Source organism: Rhinopithecus bieti, unplaced genomic scaffold, assembly GCF_001698545.2.
Source record: "Rhinopithecus bieti isolate Rb0 unplaced genomic scaffold, ASM169854v2 scaffold_10712, whole genome shotgun sequence".
Lineage (NCBI taxonomy): Eukaryota > Metazoa > Chordata > Mammalia > Primates > Cercopithecidae > Rhinopithecus > Rhinopithecus bieti.
In genome coordinates this window covers 988149-1008696 of record NW_016806920.1, presented here as the reverse complement: position 1 = coordinate 1008696, position 20548 = coordinate 988149, and the positions used below count along the sequence as shown (strand labels likewise).

The window sequence follows — 20548 nt, the reverse complement described above, 5'->3', positions numbered from 1 at the left end:
GGCAGAAGAATTGCTTGAACCAAGGAGGCAGAGGCTGCAGTGAGCCAAGATCATGCTACTGCACTGCAGCCTGGTGACAGAGCAAGACTCAGTCTCAAAAAAGAAAAAGAAAAAAAAAAAAAAGAAAAAAGTCTCTAAGACATACAGGTAAGGATGAGTAAAAGCAATGTAAAAGAATGTGAAGGAGAGTAAATAAAAAGGCTCTTTATTTTTAAGATGTTATTCTGCATTTCCTACGTGTTGGACTTCAAATGTTTCTAGTTTATGTCCAAAACATAAAGGGACTAAGAGATTTTATTTCAAATTATTATTATAGAAACATGCTTACTGAAAATATTTTGTTTCCTAAGAAGTATTTAGATCTTAGGAAACATCTCTAAAATGCTTTTAACAAAAACTCAACTTTTACTTGCCTGGACACATTATGTTGGCTATTTCATTTTAGACAGAGTCTCACTCTGTCACCCAGGCTGGAGTGCAGTGGTGCAATCTCAGCTCACAGCAACCTCCGCCTTCCGAGTTCAAGTGATTCTCCTGCCTCAGCCTCCTGAGTAACTGGGATTACAAGTGTGCACCACCACACCCAACTAAGAATTTTAGTAGAGATGGGGCTTTGCCATGATGCCCAGGCTGGTCTTGAACTCCTGACCTCAAGTGATCCACCTGCCTCGGCCTCCCAAAGTGCCGGGATTACAGGCATGAACCACTGATCCTGGCCTAGGCTGGCATTTTAAAGGCATACTCAGAAGCATCCAAAGCTAATTCTTCACCACATTATAAAGCACATGAGTCCTCACTGAACTTAGTCAACATAAAAGTGAATATAAATGAAGCTGGGTTCTAGTAAAAGCATAATATTGTCAGTCTCCAAACAAGACATATTTAGTGAACAAATCATTGTGCATTATGAAATCTCTGCTGGAGACACTTGAACTACTATCACTACTTATTGTTACTGTTTTAATTGATGCTAGTTGGTGTGCGGAAGAAGGGGAAATCAGTGATGAGGGAATAAATCTGTTGACTTGAGGGAGTGACAGGGTTTTCTAAGGAGGAAAGACCAGGAATTCTAAAAACGTTTTAAAGCTGATTAGCTAGACAGGGCTTTGGTAATAATGGACCAACCTAGCAAATGTGGCTGTTGAAATGGCACTTGGGATTGAAGCCTAAGGATCTGCTATCAAATGTACTTTCTGCCCATTACCTAATAGGTGTCCGTTCTTCAATCTGAAGACTCTTCCAACTTTGAGACACTGATATTAAGTCAAATACAACATAAATTTTTTTTTCAATTTATACCATTATCCTCCTTCTTTTACTCTTGTCTCCTGTAGATCTTGGCATTCTTTAAAAAGTTCAGTAAATAATGCTATTCATGTCTCTCTTATTATAACCAAAATCATTTTAATTAGCAAGAATTGTTGTACCATAAACACAAGTCTAACAACTCCACAGCAGGTTTTTATATTATTAAAGGATGATTTGCTCTAATAGCTTTCTGGTAAGAAGCAGCTTTGAGAACAAAACAAGCAATCACTCTAAATAAATAGTTCTCTTAAAAAAAAATCTCCAGTCAGATGATAATCTTTCAAATGTCTGACAAAGTGTGTGACACGAAGAACAAAACAATAATTACATTTCCTAGTTTTAGTCATATCAAATATTACTTTTTTAAAAAAACCAATTTAACTCCGATCTTGTAAGGGATGCCAAAGCTCTTCTGAAGACAATCTGGAATTGACTTTTCCAAAGAGTTAAGAGAAGTCTCTAAGAGGAAGTGAGTAATGGAAGAGAACCACATTGCTACTAGAAAAAATCAAGAACTTTCCATGTGGAGTAGAGGCTAAAAAGATTAGCTTCAAAGTGATATTTTTGGTTCTTTAATAAGTATTCTTCTGCTAGTCTGAAATAAGTAGAGCTTTCAAAGTGTTAAAATTTTCTAGAAGGACTATTCTTGGTCAGTGCAAAGCTATCAGGATAATGTCCCAAGTGGTTAGTAATGTGGCCACTGATTATACTATATTAAATCTCAGGTGTATTCCTACTGGGAGACTAGAGTAAATACATTAAGGGCAGAGCATTAATTCTTTCATCCAAGGAAGTGATCTCTTCTTTTATACCAATTGTGGAAATGAACATAAGGTCTATATTTATTTGTTCATCTCCAAATGGAAGGTACTTGTGAAAGAAGATGGAAGAATGGAGAGCATTACTTTGGGGAAAGGTAAAGGCTTTGAGGTTATTCACGAGACTTTGTGCCTGGAGTTGAGGCAGAACCAGGGTTAAGAAGACAGAGAAGACCTAAAGCTTATCAAGCACTTAGCTTTTCTCCCAACACTGACATACAAGCAGAGACATTGGAGAAACTCAGGCTGAAGGTCTTGACTGTGATAAGAGGCTGGCAAAAGCAGGTAAGAAACTGGAGAATCAACTAGGACATTTAAGAGAGGGAATGACTATGTTCAAGGTTAGAAATGAGTATTGAGAGCAGAGGTCAATGGTCTGGCCCAGTGGGCCTGGGCTGATGGCCTACAGGCTACCGTTGGGTCTAATGAAAACATTATGGAAGAAAGTGAACAAGATATGGCCTGATAGAGGATGCTTAGGTTTCACTCTTTTTAGGGACCGATATTGGAGGTGGAGATGTAACAATTATATTAAAAATGTGGAGGAGGCAGTAGGTGTGATAAAGACGAATACCATCATAGACTCAGAGATGAGGAGCAGTGCAGCAAAAAATGAGGAAAATAGATGAAAAGACAGTCACAAGAAAGCAGAAGCCCTGAGCTTTGAAGACGGACTGTGACAGAAGTAGACAAAGTAATACAAAACAAAACAAAAGATAGAAACTGATGAGCTAAGAAAAGACAAAATCAAAGTAGGGACAAAAAAGAATTTCAAGGTGCAAGCAAATAGAGAACAACATGGTATGTGAGGAACTCAAATGATCAGAGTAAGGATAAGGATAACTGTGCAGAACTTAGAATGTAATAGATGGCGAGGATTCATTTATTCTACAAAATATAACGAAAAGAAACCATGGGATTCATAAATATAGAACTAGACTTTTCCTGTATTTCACATTTTCCTGTACTTCAGATCTGATTAAAGGAACTTATCAAAAACATTAATTTGACTTATGCTAAAATATGAAAAATAAATGTCTAAATGTAGGGCCACTCCTTTGCTTTGTGGTAAGAATACCATTCTATTTAATAGTTAGTTATGTGACATTTTATATAAATTCTGGCTTGCCCAGGACAGCTTTGGATTAGCCTGTTATCCTTACAGAATGTTTAATTTTACTCTCAAAAATATGTCCTGCTTGGTCATCCTAGTTATAAAGCAAACCTTAACAAAAGTGCTATTATGAATTCAATTTGCAAAAAAGCTAGAGTGAAAATTAGCGTTGTTAAATAGAAAACTGTCATTTGTTCACAAAAGAAGAGATCACTAATATTTAAGAAAATATGGACTGCATATCACTCTTGTGAGAAAGGAAAAGAACAGAAAGAAACTGCGACACAAAAGTAGAAAGACCTCTAACAGGGGACACAGTGCTTTTTCCTAGGACAGCAACAAGACGCTAGGAGGGTGAAGTAGTGCAACCAGGGAACCAAACAGCATCACTCTAGGATCCCACAGGGGTCTCCTATTAGGGCTGTGGGGAATGCAGGGGATGTACTTTGTAATGTCGGGGACTGAGGATTTCCTGGTCTTTAATTTAACCTGTAGCTCACTATGCTTCTCTTAAAAACACTTGTAAATTTAGAAATAACTCTTCTAAGAAACATCACATTGCAGGTTAAACACAAACAAAACATAGTATTTCTGGGGAAAAAAATACCAGTATTAGGAGAAAAGGAAAAAAAGGGGAATAGTTTACTAACCAGAAGGCTAACTGTGCAGCCAATCTTTTGCCATCTACCTCTCCCATTTTCATGCAGTCCCTAAAACAAAAGCAATAGTCAGAACTCAGAACTTCCTTCCTAGGGGCAAACACAATTTGTTCTTTTGGGGTAAAAAAAAGAAAAGAAAGAAAGAAAGAAAAAAAAAGAAGCCACTTTTAGAGACCAGAGGCAATTTGCATGCTCCAAGGACTGATAATCTAATCTCTGGGGAATCTGGGGAGTCAGAGACTCCTGAGCATCAGCTTCCGTTAAGAATTGCATTGCCATGTCAAGATTATGCTCCCTCTCAATGGACATGGGCTCAGGAAGTTAGAGTGAAAGTGTGTTATTGTACGCTTTCTACAGTGGGATGAGAAGTGGTTGGTAAGCCTGGCCATTAACAACGAGAATGAGGGTTTCAATCCTAAAATAAAACCAAACCACCATGTATTTAAGTGGGAAGAACTACTTTAACAGTTTAGATAACATAAAAATAAAAAACATAGGTCTACGGAAGGTGACAGTGTAAGTTTCATCCCACCCACGTCCCCTTTTTAAGAGAATAGCAAGACTGTACAATTCTCTGTTACACTGTTTTCACCCGAAAATGGATTGGTTCTACTGGTTCTAGGGGCTAAGTTTAAATAACAAAATAAAGATTCTTTTTTTGAGAACTCTCAGAGACTCTGAGAATCCTCTCAATTCACCAAGACTTTGAAAGAACTATCAAAAAACAAAACAAAGCAACAAAAAAGAAGCAAAAGCTCAAATTAACAGCTCTGAACCAGCTGGTTAGAAGTTCATTATCTTAGTACACCAGGTTCCATGGTCTGATAATCAACTGAATGATACACAAGATTGGAACTTTGATTGTATTCTATTTGATTTTCTAACTGGAGTTTAGCATGAACTGGAGTTCACAAAAACATGCGACTTGGCTTACCTGTAATCTAACAACCTCTCCATTAGACGAGTTACAGTAGCAATTAATGAAACACCACTTTCCCGCCATGTTTCCCGCTCAATTTTCTTTAGTAGACTGGAAAAGAAAGAACCCGGGGCATTTTCAACATTTATTTTTATCAGTCACCATGACAACCACTTTACTTTCATCAGTACCTTAAATGCCTTAGCAACCACTGCAACATCTCACAAGTAGCACAATTTGCAAACAATGTCTTACCTAGGATAGGGACCAAATAGTGGAATTCTAATCCAGGAAGCATTGACAAAGCAAATTGATTTTCAGATTATCCAAGTTATAAAATACAAACACATGCATATAATCATATTTTCAAAATATACAAGCATCTCACAGCTCAAAGACATTTTTTCCTAGCTTCTCTCTTACACTAACAGAGGCTTGCGTCTTACCACATCACATAACACTGCAAAAAGCAAAAACAGGAGTGCCTCCAAGTTTACTTTTAAGCAAGATCTTGCTTTATTCACATAAAAATATTTTCCTACCTCTCAGTGGAATGCATCTTCATCCAAGCAATTTTACTGCAATGCAACTGCTACAGGAAAATCCTTGTACAGACGGTATGACGTTTTGCGTTTTTTCCTTTCACTTAACATTTGCCCACTCAATACATATTGTACTATCTGTGCACTCACTCAACAGTTTCATTCATTATGTCACTGATCACAGAGGATTTTCTGTGTGGTTGTTAGAGCAGACTGATGACAAGTACCGAACTACATCTCTCCTCCTACATTTTCCCTAATCCTAAGCACCTTGGAGCAGAGGTACTATGTAAACACAAAATAATAACAATCATGATAATTAGAATCTGTGTTACTTTCACTCCCACCTCTCAGCAAATTAACACAGTACTTGGCAAAGGCTTTATGATTGAACTTTCCCCAAAAGATAAAAGTAAGAACATAAGCATGGCAATATGTGGATACTTCCCTACCCCTCGAAATTTAATGATCGTCATTTCTGTCTAGAATCTTACTTGTCTTTCATCTTAATTTCAGGAATAAGAGAGAAAACATTTCTTACAAGCACAATCTAAGCATATCATATATGTACTTAGTTCAAAAATAAACATTCAAGAAGAAAGCTGTTTTGTCAAAGCTTTCTCTTGTCTGTGGCTATGTTCTCTCCCAAGTTTTCTCTCCATCATCCCCCATCTCTTTCTCTTGCTATTGGCATTCTAGTGCCCAGCCTTCTGTCTTGTCTCCTCCTCTGTTTCCTATGCATCCCTCATCCTGTTTTTCTGGTTAATTCTAAACTATTTCTTAGGTTAAGGGTGGAGACTGCGTATGGAAGGCATGGAATCTGCCCTGACCAGTCCTGCAGGGGAAGGTCCCCTAGTTTGTTTAAAATGTGTTTTCTTTTAAAAACTCTGAGCAGCACCTGTTTCAGGCTTAAATTGCAAATTGTATTGAACTCAAATGAAAATCTGCCTGCCAAAAAGCAACGTGGAATGATGTAGAAATTTCCCCGTGACAGCCTACACCTCATACTTTAGAGGCTGAAAAACAAAGAACTCAAGTTAGGTAATAATTCTAAAAATACATGGAGACTTCTTTTATGGGCATAAGTTTCATTAATTTGCACAGACTTCTGATGCAGTAAGAACTACACAATCATCTTGTAAGAAGAGGCAAAGTTATGCACAGCCTGTTTCCTTGACTAACTAAAGACCAAATGCTAGGACTGAGTCTAAAACCCAGATCATCTGTGTGCTCAGACAGCCTTGTTCCCTCTCTAGGGAAGCTTGCCATTTCCATTTACCTGATACAAACTGAGAAAGAGAGGCTATCAGCAAGAAGACAAGAGTCTTTCTAGGTAACCTGGGTGAGAGTGGCTATTTTCATTTGCTCTATGATAACGCCCATGTGCCCACATTGAGCATATAGGGAGCCCTAATAACAGTGAAAAGGGGTTTCTCATTGCTAATTGATAAGGCTGCTCTGTTCTGTGCAACAGAAATTCCTAACACTGGGAAGCAAGATAATGGCCCTGTAGGGATGACACTGCTCACCAGGTTTTCACTCTATGAAAGAAATTTGTGTGTGTGTCGGGGATTTGACCCTCAATCTCCCTCTCTTGGTATCATAACAGGGTTATGTAGAAGTCATCACTCTAATACATAACAACTGTGTCTGTACATGCTCTTTTTAATCCAAAGAGAAGAGTTAGAGATGTAAGGTACGGTGTCACATAGTGAATTCTCTGTCTCCAAATGGTAATTAAATGTGTGATCACTAAAAATCTTTGAAATAATGTGGAGTCTTACTGAATTGTTTAGAACTACATAGGAGAAGGCAGAGTGAAAGACTAAGAAAGACCTGAGATGAATGTTACTTCTTCTGGAAAGCCCCTTTGGAACCCCCAAGACTGTAGGTAGACCTACTGTGTGCTCCTACAGCACAGTCACTGCTGCATGCCCAGCCCTGGGAAGTGCCCAGTAAATACAGTGGAATGAGCGAATCAAGTGGAGCCAGGGGAAGCAGAATTTAGTTGTGATACTCTCTTCTGGATATTGCATGTTGGTGTCTATAATCTAGAATTTCAGTGTTATCAAAATGAATACATCTTTTTGAAACTTATTTCAAAAAGATGTAGTATGCATTAATGAAGATAATGTTTGGGCTTAGGGAAAGACGAGTTGAGTTTTTAGGAAGGAAGGTACTAGACAAATGTAAAGTTTTACTCCAAGCGGGCCATTTTGGCAAGCACTACAATTTAGAAAGCAGTGAACTACTTACAGCTTTTCAGCTTCAGAACAAATTTTAAGAAGTTTTAGACATGAATTACACAGAACAAATGAGAATTTGTACCATATAATGGCATGTGTTCTTAATTCACATAGTGTACAGTGACTCACTGTGATTATACTAATTCATTGTGATTTCTGTTGCCAAAAAAGTAATTTATTGTTTCCTGAAATAAAGTCACATTTGCACCTTCTTTCTTATGCTCAGGTAGTAATGACACTTAAGTATCACTTTAGATTTGATTTATTCCCAATATGCTGATCATAAAAGCATGAAAGGAAATTATTTATAGTAGCATTTCTAGTAATATCCTAAAATCAACAAAAGTATAAAATCTCTGTTGAATGAATCAGACACCTTAAAATAGTCCTAATTATAGAGGCTTAATATTTTAATTATTGGTTTGATTCTAATGTCGAGCTACATCTTCTATTTCAAAGTCATATTTATACACAAGCAATTGAAATTGCATACTATCAAGCCTTTATTAAAGTAGATAAGAGGCACTAAAGAACTATGTGAGTATTTATTAATCTTGTGAATTTGTTATAAATAATTAATCACAAATCTCAAGAGATTCATTTCACTGAGTGCTTTCTCATTTTGGTTCTTTGTTCAAACCAAGGACTAGTAACTGAAATGAGAGCAGTTTTCAAAAGCAATTTATTATACTGCATGAGATTTTAATCAGAATTCTTGCTAAACTCCAAGCTGTCATAAAAGACTGAAGCTTTGTACACTAGAATGAATGGTCTCAGTGAATAATTATGAAAACTTCTGGTTTAATTACCATACCAGAAAAAAATGATATTGTTCAGAATCCAGTACAAAGAATATATTTTATCACCCACCACCACCACAGGAAATCTCTATACCCTTCTTGGCTTTTCCTTTTAATGTAATTTTCTTAAAAGCTTCAAGATAATTTTTAATCAGGCATGCTAAAATCTATCTAACCTATTAGTCACTAATAATATTCCTCAAGCCTATATATTAATGTTTCTACTGTTGTAAATTCACGATCATAAAATGAATTACAAAGTTTTGGACCTGGCCATCAATACTAAAGCACTGATACTTAGTTTTGGGTGATACTTGGGCACAAATACAAACACAAATATATTTTGTTATAGAAAAATGTGTTACTGAATTATTTTGCACTTCTGAAAGAACTGCAAAAATTTTTCAAGCACAATAAGCAAATTCTTCTTGCAAAAAGAAATACTTAGCACATATGTTAGATTTGAAAATGACTAAGATCCATAGGAAACTGTAGAGAAAACAAGTGCCAGAAATGAAATCCCAAAGCACTAAAACATTCTCACTGTATCTTCTGGCCATTTAAACACAACACATGAATACTTGGTACAAGCAATTCATCCTGTGGCTATGATCAGATTCTATGGGTAGGGCAACCTTAAAGTCTCTTTACAACATTCCATTATTTCTCTATCTTCCATACAAATCCAAAATACAGAATTTACTAAAAGTGATTTGCTTCTGAGACATTCTAATAAAATGCATTTAGGAAGCAATTAATGCTGAGTGAACAATCAGTATTAATGAATTAAATCAGGTGTTGAAGAACAAATGTAAGCTAGGTTAATTTTCCAACAGCAAATCAGCATCAGTATCTTGCTTTGGAAAGAAGTGCACACAAACATTACAATCACTCCCCTTTTGCCCTCTCCCACTTATAACCCCACTTAAAATCATTATCTTGCAGCAATGGTTTTAAAATTATCAGGCATGAAAAGAGTGAGATTTGTTATGTAACATATGCAACCTGTCCTAATCAGAGATTAAAATAGGAAGACATGCCTAATCATCAACATAATAAGATCCATTCGCCAGAGTTAGGCAATTATCCTTTATTTCACACTCCATGAAGACAAAGCACTCCTGTGAGACCTAAGCTGTCTTTGCAGCTCTCAGCTACCGTGGTGCAGAGAGGCTCAGTACTGACACCAAATCCCCAGAATAGAATCAACTTGAGATAAACATATTACTCACATACTGTTGAAGAGCTCGCGGTATGTTTCGTCACCTTTGCCTTCTGACATCAGGCTATCCAGTTTGTCAATTAGCTTGGCTTCCACCTGAAACATACCCAAATATTATTCTCTTTCCTCCCCTTCACAAGTAGGATTTCTAGGCAAGTTAAAACATATTTATTTATGCCAAGGAAAAAGCCATGGTAAATTTTGTGAAAGTGACATTATCGGCCACGGCTAATAGCAGGCATCTCTTTGGAATTCTAAGGGACTAATCTAGATAGAGTTACTTGACTTCACATTCCCGGCTGGGTAGCGTTTATTGCTGCCAAAGACATCTATCTATTTGTTGATTCAAACACAAATGCTTGCAGCCCAGTTTAAATGTTTGAATTCTTTTTTAAGAGCTATAAAAACTGGCAAGTCCTGTTTCTTTTTTCTTTTTTTTAAACATCACTATATATAAGGACATCAGGAAACTAACATATCCACATACATTAATTTAAATCTTTGATGTGTTTTACATCTATTTTCTTTCTCAAAACAGTTTGAGGTTGCACTAGATCTTTGCTGAAGTTGAGAACTTGCCTTACCCACGTACAGATGGTAGATCCATAGCAATAGTCTAAGTCAGCAATAAGCAGCGAGAGAGAAAGGACATATTTCCTGAAAACTGTAGTCAAAACATTTATATTTTCCAGGATGTAAATCCTTCGGAACTTGAATATCAGGAATGGAAAAATATTCCTTCATCTATATCTATCTGAGGTAGAAGAGACAGAAAATGAAAAACTTCTCTATGGCCAGAGAGAGTTAAAACATTTAGGGACTGGGAGGAATATTTAACTTTGTCAAAAGACTAAGTCCAATTATTATTCCTTTAAACCAAATTTCAATCAAGAGGTAAAGACAACGGGGAAGGAAAGTGGAGTTTTCTTTCCTAAGTACAATTTCTAAATAGTCTTTCATTCATTTATCAGCTTTCTTGTAAATAAATGTGTATACCAATACAGGCGAAACACCCATGCTTTTGGCAATAGGAGGGTTCCATGTCTGCAGTCAGATTGCTTGAGCAGTTGACAACCATTCCTGAGATTTGAGGGAGGCTTCTTCTGGAGAAGCATGAGGAAGTGCCAAACTCTGTGGGCACACAGGTTTGTGCCGTGAGTGTGTGAACAGACAATAGACCTACTATCTCCAAAATGAAGGACCTGGCAGGGCAAAAGCAATGGATTCCTTAAGAGATCTGCTTTTGTAATAAGAATGCCTGTTTTCCCAAAATTGGAGCATAACTGTTGGAACCTATGTCAATGAGAAATGGTAAGCTCATTCCCTTGGAATTTCCTTTGTAAGAATTTCCACAGCTCTTTCCTTTAAATTCTCAATGCTTCAAGCAAAGCGCAATAAAACATACTGTGAATCAAATGCTCAAAGCTAAGCGATTCGCCAAATACAATGTGCAGACCACTGAGAGCTCAATGAGTTTAATCATTAACTCTCGATTCTTTTGCTCTGTGTGCTCTGTGTCCAACTGGGTGCAAATAAAGTCTCTGCAAGTTCTTAAATACAGATCTGGGAAATCACAAAATTTTTCAGCTGAAAAGGAATCAAATGGTTTTCAGGGCTTCACTGGAGGCTCAGGACAACACAGGATGTGAGAAGTATCCACGGCTGTGTGGCTTGGGAGTGGATAGGCCAGGCTGGAATCTAGGTCTGCTGGCCCAGTGTTCATTTCCCAACTCAGAGTTGAATCTGGAAGTTCACAGATGCTTCAGGAGAGCTGAAAGTCTTCCAACTCTTCTGAGGAGCACTTCTGCCTACCTGTTTAAAGTTGCCACTCCGCCTCTGCTCCCAGTCCATCATATCATGAAAAATTGGAATCATGACATTCCGAAGATCTGGCTGGGGTATCAAGGTCACTTCTAGGAAGGGGCCAATCAGGGCAGGGATAAAATGAAGCTTGTGCTCTCCTAGAGTGAGAAAAATATTTGAGTTTCAATATATTCAATCTTAATATGATTTCAGAAATTAATATCATAAAATTTGTTTAACATTATTGCTACAAATATATTCAATTATAGTTGTCTCCTCAAGCAAGAAAATAATCCATGAGATACAATTACAAATTATATAAATAATCAGGAATTGGTTATGTACATTATTGTATAGGCATACATTAAAATTTTATGTGATCATTTAAAATAAGGCTGAAGAAAGATAACATAGGTGAAGTTTTCAATATAATTAAGTGAAAAGCAAAAGCAAGTGCAATACAGTATGTATAGGAATAATTTTAATAAAAAAATACACACACACACACACACACACACACACACACACACACACACACACATATCTATCTTAGTCTAGAGTATTACATCCCTAATGTTAACCACAGAAGTTATCTCTGGATGGTGAGATTATGGGTGATTTTTGTATATGTAAAAAGGTGGTTAGGTGGTTCTTATCTGTATGATATAATTCTTCTTGAGTGTTTTTTTTGAGATGGAGTCTTGCTCTGTCACCCAGGCTGGTGTGCAGTGACACAAACTCAGCTCACTGCTACCTCTGCCTCCCAGGTTGAAGCAAGTATCTGGTCTCAGCCTCCTGGGTAGCTGGGATTATAGGCACACGCCACCATGAATGGCTAATTTTTGTATTTTAGTACAGATGGGGTTTCACTATGTTGGCCAGGCTGGTCTCAAATTCCTGACCTCAGGTGATCCGCCCAGCTTGGCCTCCCAAAGTGCTAGGATTACAGGTGTGAGCCACCACGCCTGGCCTGTTTTTTAAAAAATAGAGATGGGGTCTCACAACGTTGCCTTGAATTCCTGGGCTCAAGCCATCTACCCGCCTTGGCCTCCCAAAGTGCTGGGATTATAGGCAATGAGCCACCGGGCTGGGCCCCTTGTGTTTTTTCTTAACATAATAAATACACAACTTACATAAAAATCTAAATAGTGGTCCCCCCAAAAGAATATACACATTTTGTGAAAAGACTAAAATGTAACAATAATGAACCCACAATGGTGTTTTACCAAGTGCTAAAAGGTATGGTACTGATAATTCAGAGGAAAGGAAGGTGGGGAATGGTATGGACACAGATGGTTTCATGTAGCAGGTGAAAGTTAAATCTATTATGCTGGTGAGTGTTAAGTCCATTATGCTAATCATCTTTGTTAAATCTCATAAGTTTCTAGTTCTATAATATGACTACCGCATGCTATGAAAAATACGTTCAAGAGCTAACCTTCAGCATCATGGCTGAAGGCACATGCTAATAAGAGCATCCACTTAGAATTTACAAGTTGGGAGGCTGAGCAGAAAGATAGCTGACTTCATGAAGGAGGGTAATTTTCCAGTGACACTGCAGATTCACAGTGCATAGGTATACTATAAATGACTTTAGAGGGTTGTTGTTGTTGTTGTTGTTGTTGTTGAGATGGAGTCTTGCTCTGTCACCCAGGCTGGTATGCAATGGCACAATCTTGGCTCACTGCAACCTCCGCCTCTGGGCTCAAGTGATTCTCCTGCCTCAGCCTCCTGAGTAGCTAGGGTTACAGGCATGCACCACCACGCCCAGCTAATTTTTGTATTTTCAGTAGAGATGGGGTTTCACCATATTGCCCAGGCTGGTCTTGAACTTCTGACCTCAGGTGATCCACCCACCTCGGCCTCCCAAAGTGCTGGGTTTACAGGCGTGAGCCACTGCGCCTGGCTTAGACGGGTTTTTTAAGTAACGTGAATATGAAAGAATCTGGGGAGGAGCTAAAATGATGAGTGAGATGAAAGCTGGGAAAACATGTGGATGTTTGTGAATTCACTGTTTTTGGGGATTGTAAGTGCCTTGGGAAACCTCCACTGTCTTTGGAAGGTGGGCCCCCATCTTTGCATAATCACCTTATTTTCAGTGCTATGGGACATTAGCAAGAACATGACTAAGTCAATAGCAAGTTTTTCATATCTTGGCACAGAAAGTAACACTGGCAATAGATGAACACATGAGGGAAGTGGGCACACAATGACTTCTGGACAATCACTGAAATTGTTGAAACATTTCAAAGCTAAACCCATGTATTATTTTTTCCTTTAGGCTAAAATATCCAGCATCAAGAAGAGTTGTTTGATTATTTCTACCCTCAAGTATTCACTCTCTAATATATCCTCAGAATATGAGCATTTCCATCATGATAAAACTTTCTTCCCTCTCTCGATGACACAGAAGGGTACCTGTTACTGCACATAGCTGAATATTTTAGATTTGAAGGGCCATGTTGCAATACTGCATATGCTACCAATGTAAGAGAAGAGAATTTAGAAAAACTTCCCTACAGTCTGTAAGCCAGAGAGGTCATGGTATCTTCTGTCTCTACACATCAACTTTCCTCAACAAGGCATTATAGCAGTCAAAGAAATGATTTGAATTTTTAAGTACTGAAATTACTATAAACACTACTATAAACACAAAAAGAGACAAAGCAGTAGTGGTTACTTCTTTCTTGTACATGTTTTGATAAGGAACAAATTATTCATTTCATAGACAGTTTGGTAAGTTTGGGGAATGTCAAGATCATAAAAATGTACCTTATTCTATATTTTATGTGTTTACTGTATTTCCATTTTTTTTTTTTTTTTTGAGACAGAGTCTCGCTCTGTCACCCAGGCTGGAGTGTAGTGGCCGGATCCTGGCTCACTGCAAGCTCCGCCTCCCGGGTTCACGCCATTCTCCTGCCTCAGCCTCCCAAGTAGCTGGGACTACAGGTGCCCGCCACCTCGTCCGGCTAGTTTTTTGTATTTTTTTAGTAGAGACGGGGTTTCACCATGTTAGCCAGATGGTCTCGATCTCCTGACCTTGTGATCCACCCGTCTCGGCCTCCCAAAGTGCTGGGATTACAGGCTTGAGCCACCGCGCCCGGCCTTGTATTTCCATTTTATCAACTCATTCAGTCATTATTCATTGAGTGACTCAAGAAATAAGAATGTCTAGTGTATGTTAAACACTGTATTAGGAGAAATACTTGTAAATAGCTAAATCACAATGGGTATTTGGGCTATTGCTAAGCTACAAATCTAGTATCAAGAAAAAACAAAGGGTCGGGCACAGTGGTTCACGCCTGCAGTCCCAGAACTTTGGGAGGCCAAGGCAGGAGAACTGCTTGAGTCCAGGAGTTCAAGACCAGCCTGGGCAACATGGTGAAACCTCATCTGTACAAAAAATACAAAAAGTTAGCCAGACATGGTGTATCACGCTCAGAAGTTCAGTGTGGCAGGGGTCAGGGTTGGGTGAGGGAAGTGTTGGCAAAGAGGGTGGCTTGGTTTGTAAGCTAAGCTGAGTGGAAGAGGAAGTTGGGTAGTTCAGCTGTGGGTGGTGGTGGCCGATTAGAGCTTTATTTTGTATGAAAATATCTGGGAGAGTGTGGAAGATGGGCTGTAGCAGGGAGACAGATGCTGGAGGGCCAAGTAGGTTATCCAAATAAATATGACAAAGATTGGTTCAAAAGCAGCAGCCATAGTAATACAGAAAAGGGGCAAGAGCGTGAGTGAGAGTAAACACTGCTGTTAAATGATATCAAATTTATAGAAGCAGAAGCCAACTTAAGATGGGAGGCAAGATCACGACTTCAGTTTGGGGCATGTTTGAGGTACTTCTAACACTGAATACTCTAGCAGCTGTCAAAGAGCCTGGTCTGGGGCTCAGGACAGAGGCCTGGGCTGGAGATGTACTATTTCAGAACTCTCAGTGGTAAACAAGGTGAATGAAATCACATGGGGGAAACCTGTGGCAAAATACAAAAGGAACACTTTGGAACAGGACAGCCTGGGCACACATGTGCTGGGACAAGAGAGGAGCCGACTGAAGGGACATGGTGCGGGTTAGGGAAGGGGAAGTGGGAAAGAGGCAATGGGAAATGATAGAGAACAGAAGGCTTTCAGAAGCAAAGAGGGGCAAGGTTGTCAAATGCAGTGACTCCTTAATAACATCTGGTACTTGTAAGCACTCCCTATGGCAGGCACTGCTCTGGGTGCTTTACATGTGTAATTTCATTTGCTCCCTACAACAACTCCAGTTGGTAGGAACTATCAACCTCCCACTTACAGAGAAGGCAGCTAAAATCCTGGGAAGTTAGGCAACTTGCCCAAAGTCACCCAGCTAGCTGGCTCTACGATGAATTCTTAATACTATCCTAGGGATGGGACTCACTACAGGCCTTTAGATGTGGCAGAATAGTAATGCAAATGAAAACCTGATTACAATGAATTACAAAGTAAAAAGAGAGAGAGACAAGGTGAGCTGGCAAGGATTGCCAATTTCTCCTCTTAAAGTTGTCTGAGAGTAAATGCAAGGAAGCCAATTAGGAACTTGAGGCGTGGAAATGAAGAGGGATTTTTTTCTCTTTCTGATGGGAGAGTGCAATCACATGTGTCATTTGTCCCACATTAATCCATCATTCCATGTGGTTGGGATGGGGTTGGGGAGTCCTCACTCTACTGCCCCAGCCTCAAGAGTAGGCATATAACCTGGGCCTTGCCAAAAAGCCAGCTTCAGCTGGGTTCACTGGCACTCCTGGTAGTTACTCAGAGGCTAAGGCAGCAGGATCATGGAAGCCCAGAATGAAGTACAGCTGGGAAATATAAGGACTTCTTTAAACAAACAAACAAAACCCAGCTTCATCCCTGGCCCCAGGGACTGGTTCATGATAGGCACATCACCCAGCAGGAACAATCTGTGGCTCTGTGTGACATTCTAAAAGGAACTTTGAAAAGAGGAAATAGGCTCGAAGCTGATGGAAGCCATTTTCCCACGGAGTGGAGAAAGCCTGAGAGTACACAGAGGTTAAAGTCCACACACAGAACAAAGGAGAGCTGGGAAACAGCCAGCTCTGATGTGTGTCCTCTTGAAAATGGTCATGCCTGAAGCCAGATCCACCTGTGGGCTTCCTAGCTCCCAGAGACAATGTATTTCTTTAACATTAATTTGGTGTTTTGATCTTTGACTTTGTCACATGTAATCAGCAGAGTTCTGCTATACTAGTTAGAATGTAAGCACCAGTACTCTCTGTCAAAGGCCCTCTGAACAGGATCCTGCCTACCCTCTGCAGACCAATATGGTGATAAGGAGGAGATGGGAAGCTCTGTGCTAAGACCTTCATAAGCCTGAATTCCCTTGGAATTTCCATCCTCCTGGAAAACGTACCCTTGACAGAGACCACTGGTCTGAACAACCTTCTATCTTGAAGATACCTAGAGGGCTTTGCATCAACTTCTCAACCACAGTCTGTGATGCAATCCCAAGGCTATCTCAGATATCCGCCTCCACTAGGAACTGGATATCCTTGCCTTTGGCCTGTATGCTGAGTGCCCTAGGGGACCAAGGTCCTCATGATCTCCACTGGCAAGATGCTCACCCCCTCCTTTAGCTGCACCTTGGGGCATCTGGGATGTCCCCCATTCTTGGGAATGGGTGCTCCCCAGTGACCTTACACCATCAGAGAATGCCTCTCTATCACAGGAGGCGGGCTGATTTTACCTTGGGTTGAGTGTCAGTGTGAGTTAAAGTGATCAAAGTGCTTTGGGCATCTAGCCAGAAATACAGCTCCAAACACAACCCTCAGACCTGTGCCCATCTAAAAGTCCCTTTACATCACCAAAGTCATGTAGTTCTTTCCTCTCTCTCAAGGTTTCAACAAATGTAAGTTAATTGTTTCTCACTAATGCATGACACATTGCTAGTTCTCTGCAGTACACTGAAGCTTTGCAACTTTTCCTTTTTACATTTTTCTACTGCTACTTCTGTGAACAGGAAAGTTCTTCCTTCAGCAGTTGGGAGTAAGATATCTTCTGTAGCCAAATGTTAGTCTCAATATTTTCCATCAGCAAAAGACGGCCATTTGGTTTCTACGTTCTTTTTTTTTTTTTGAGACGGAGTCTCACTCTGCCACCCAGGCTGGAGTGCTGTGGCCGGATCTCAGCTCTGCAGCTCCGCCTCCTGGGTTTAAGCCATTCTCCTGCCTCAGCCTCCCAAGTTGCTGGGACTACAGGTGCCCATCACCGCGCCCGGCTAGTTTTTTGTATTTTTTAGTAGAGACGGGGTTTCACCATGTTAGCCAGGATGGTCTCGATCTCCTGACCTCGTGATCCGCCCATCTCGGCCTCCCAAAGTGCTGGGATTACAGGCTTGAGCCACCACACCCGGCCTGGTTTCTACGTTCTTTTAAGGCACCTATAGTGTTTCCTATTAAAATGGTACTTAATTAGTAGGGGATTTTAAGTTCGTAAGTTAACTGGAACCATTTTTTTTAAAGGTAAGTGCTTTAGCATGGGCCACAATAGTAGGCAATCTAGCACATGTCCTCTGTTAAAGAAGCCTTGCCCAAAGGCAACACAGTCTCTCCAAGATCCATTTTTTAGAAGGCCAGCCAAATCACAAATATAGGAAGTCAAAGGGGAATCACACAAGGTGGACAAGCTAAGGTTGCGTGGGTAAGCGTGGTTAGTCCCATCTATCACTTAGTTCATCCAGTTCCATGACCTGCAGGACCATGCCGTCAACCATGGGCAACAGATTTAACATGGTGCCAAGATCCAAAAACCAGAAAGGGAAAACAGTCGGAGAATTCTCCCTGTCTTCTCCTCCACCCTGGGTCATACGGAAAGGAAGAAGACTAAAAAAATGCTTTTATTCTTATTTCTTTTTCTAAATGGGTAATAAATTATCTTCAGCTTACACCCCTCTGAAGTGCACTCTAAAACACCAGAACTTCCTTAACCTCAGAACTTTAAAGAGAAAAGCAACTCATTTTCTTTTGCACGAGGACATGGCATTTTTACCAAATCTTTGCAACCCAGCTCTTTTAGCAATCTTATCAGGCAGGGCCAGGGAAAAGTTCTCCAAAATTAAAAAAGCAACTTCCAGGGGAACCATCTAAAATCCCCTTATTTGGGGCCCCTTTAAGTTCCCTTCTCATTACAGAGCCTTAGGCAAATAAAGGAAAACTTAGGCTGATTTTCCAAAGACCCTAATAGGTATACAGAAGTTTTCCAAAATTTAACTCAAGTATTTCACCTCACAAGGAAGGATGTTATACTGCTCCTAAACTGGAACCTAATGGTAGCTAAAAAGCAAGCAGTTCAATTTCAAAGGTGAGCAATATATTTCCCATAATACCACAAAAGGGAAGAAAACAAATAAGGAAAGCAAAAAAATTGTAGAAACACCATTCCCAATTGGGAGGGAAGCAGTTCCAGTAAACACTTCTGATTGAAATCCCAACAAATCAGGAAATAAATGAAAAAAAGAAAGTACTTTTTAATATGCATTTTAGAAGGCCTGTGCAAAACCAGGGCCAAACCTCTTAATTACTCTAAACTGTCTATAATAGACCACAAGACAGATAAGAATCCTGTAGCCTTTATGAAAAGGCTGAGAAAGGCACTAATAGAATACAACTCCTTAACCCCAATTCAGTCAAGGGATGGCTCATTCTAAAAAACAAGTTTATTACACAGGCAGCTCCCAATATTAAAAGGAAACTACAAAAGCAAGCTATGGGACCAAACAGCACCTTAGAAAGCCTCCTAACGGTGGCTACTTTGGTCTTTCATAATAGGGACCAGAAGGAGGCCCAAAGGAAAAAGAAGCTCAGGAGAAGGACAAAGGCTCTAGCAGCAGCTTTGCAGGCTTGCTAAGTCCAGGATCCCCGAAGTGCATCTGCTAGTTGCTATTAGTGTGGCAGGCCAGGGCAAGGAATGCCCAGGCAGCAAGAAAAAGCCATCTCAACCCTATCCAGCCCTGTGGTGGAGACCACTGGAGACAGAACTGCCCCCAGAGGTGGAAGTCACTGGGTTCAGGACCAGTCTCACAGATGGTCCAGCAGGACTGACGGGTCCTAGGGCTCAAGCTCTGGCTCCAGCGGCTCAAACTGCCATTATAGCATGAGAGCTCTGAGTAATTCTGATAATTAAAGCAAGGAAAGTAAACCTCCTTCTAAACATTAAAGCCAGTCTCTTTCTTTTCTCCTCTCTAAACCAGGCCTCCCCTCTTCCCATAGCAAGACCATAAGGGGTATCTCAGGAAAAACTCTAATCCAATATTTTTCTCAATCTTAGTTGCAGTTAGGAGGACCTATTACATACACATGCTTCCAAGCCATTGTCATAATAGTCAAAAAAGCCTCCAAGTTAACCCTAGGAAATAATTTAACTGTTTATACCCCACATAATGTGGCAGAATTACTGTCCTCTAGGGAAAACTCTTAGCTAACAGCCAGTAAAACAAGAAATACGTAAGGGAGGATAAGCAGTAGTCACTCTAATGTCTCTCCCCAGGCACAGTGCTCAATTCACTAAGCTGATAGTTCTTACAAGAGCACCTGAATTAAGCAAAGGAAGGGTAGCTAACATTTATACTAACTCCAAGTATGCTTTCCTAATTTTCCATGCTCATGTTGCCATTTGAAAGGAAAGATATCCTCTTACCACTAATGACTCTCCTATAAAATATCACTAGAAAATCAATAGGTTATTATCCTGTTTTTCTTCCACAAGAAATAGCAAGAACGCATTGTAGGGGACATCAAAAAGAAACAAGTGAAGTAGCCAAAGGAAATAAATGGACTAATCAGGCAGCTTGGTCAAAGGCAAGGAAGCTGCAAGGCATCAACATGCTTTAAACCTCTTCTAATCTAGGAAGGCTCCATAAAAGAAATTAAACTTCAGTATTCCCTATAGAAATAAAATAGGCCACTTCTCAAGGGCATACTTTCCAGCCCTCAGATTGCTATGGTCAAATAATGGCAAACTCCATTTGCCAGTCTCCAGCCAATGGAAAGTTCGTAAAATCCTTCATCAATCTTTTCACTTGGGAAAGGATAAAACTTATTAATGTGCTCAGATATTGTTTTCAGGCAGAAAACCTCTAAATTGGTTAAG

At 39.7% G+C, this 20548-nt stretch overlaps 1 protein-coding gene across 1 annotated transcript in view; it reads right to left on the bottom strand.

Annotated features, from left to right (window-relative positions):
• Nucleotides 1-20548, bottom strand: part of DOCK4 (dedicator of cytokinesis 4) — a 494753-nt gene that overhangs the window by 56689 nt on the left and 417516 nt on the right. Inside the window, 5 exon segments of the mRNA XM_017878678.1 lie at nucleotides 3891-3919; nucleotides 3922-3950; nucleotides 4834-4929; nucleotides 9639-9724; nucleotides 11441-11589. Of these exon segments, the coding sequence (XP_017734167.1) occupies nucleotides 3891-3919; nucleotides 3922-3950; nucleotides 4834-4929; nucleotides 9639-9724; nucleotides 11441-11589 (389 nt within the window).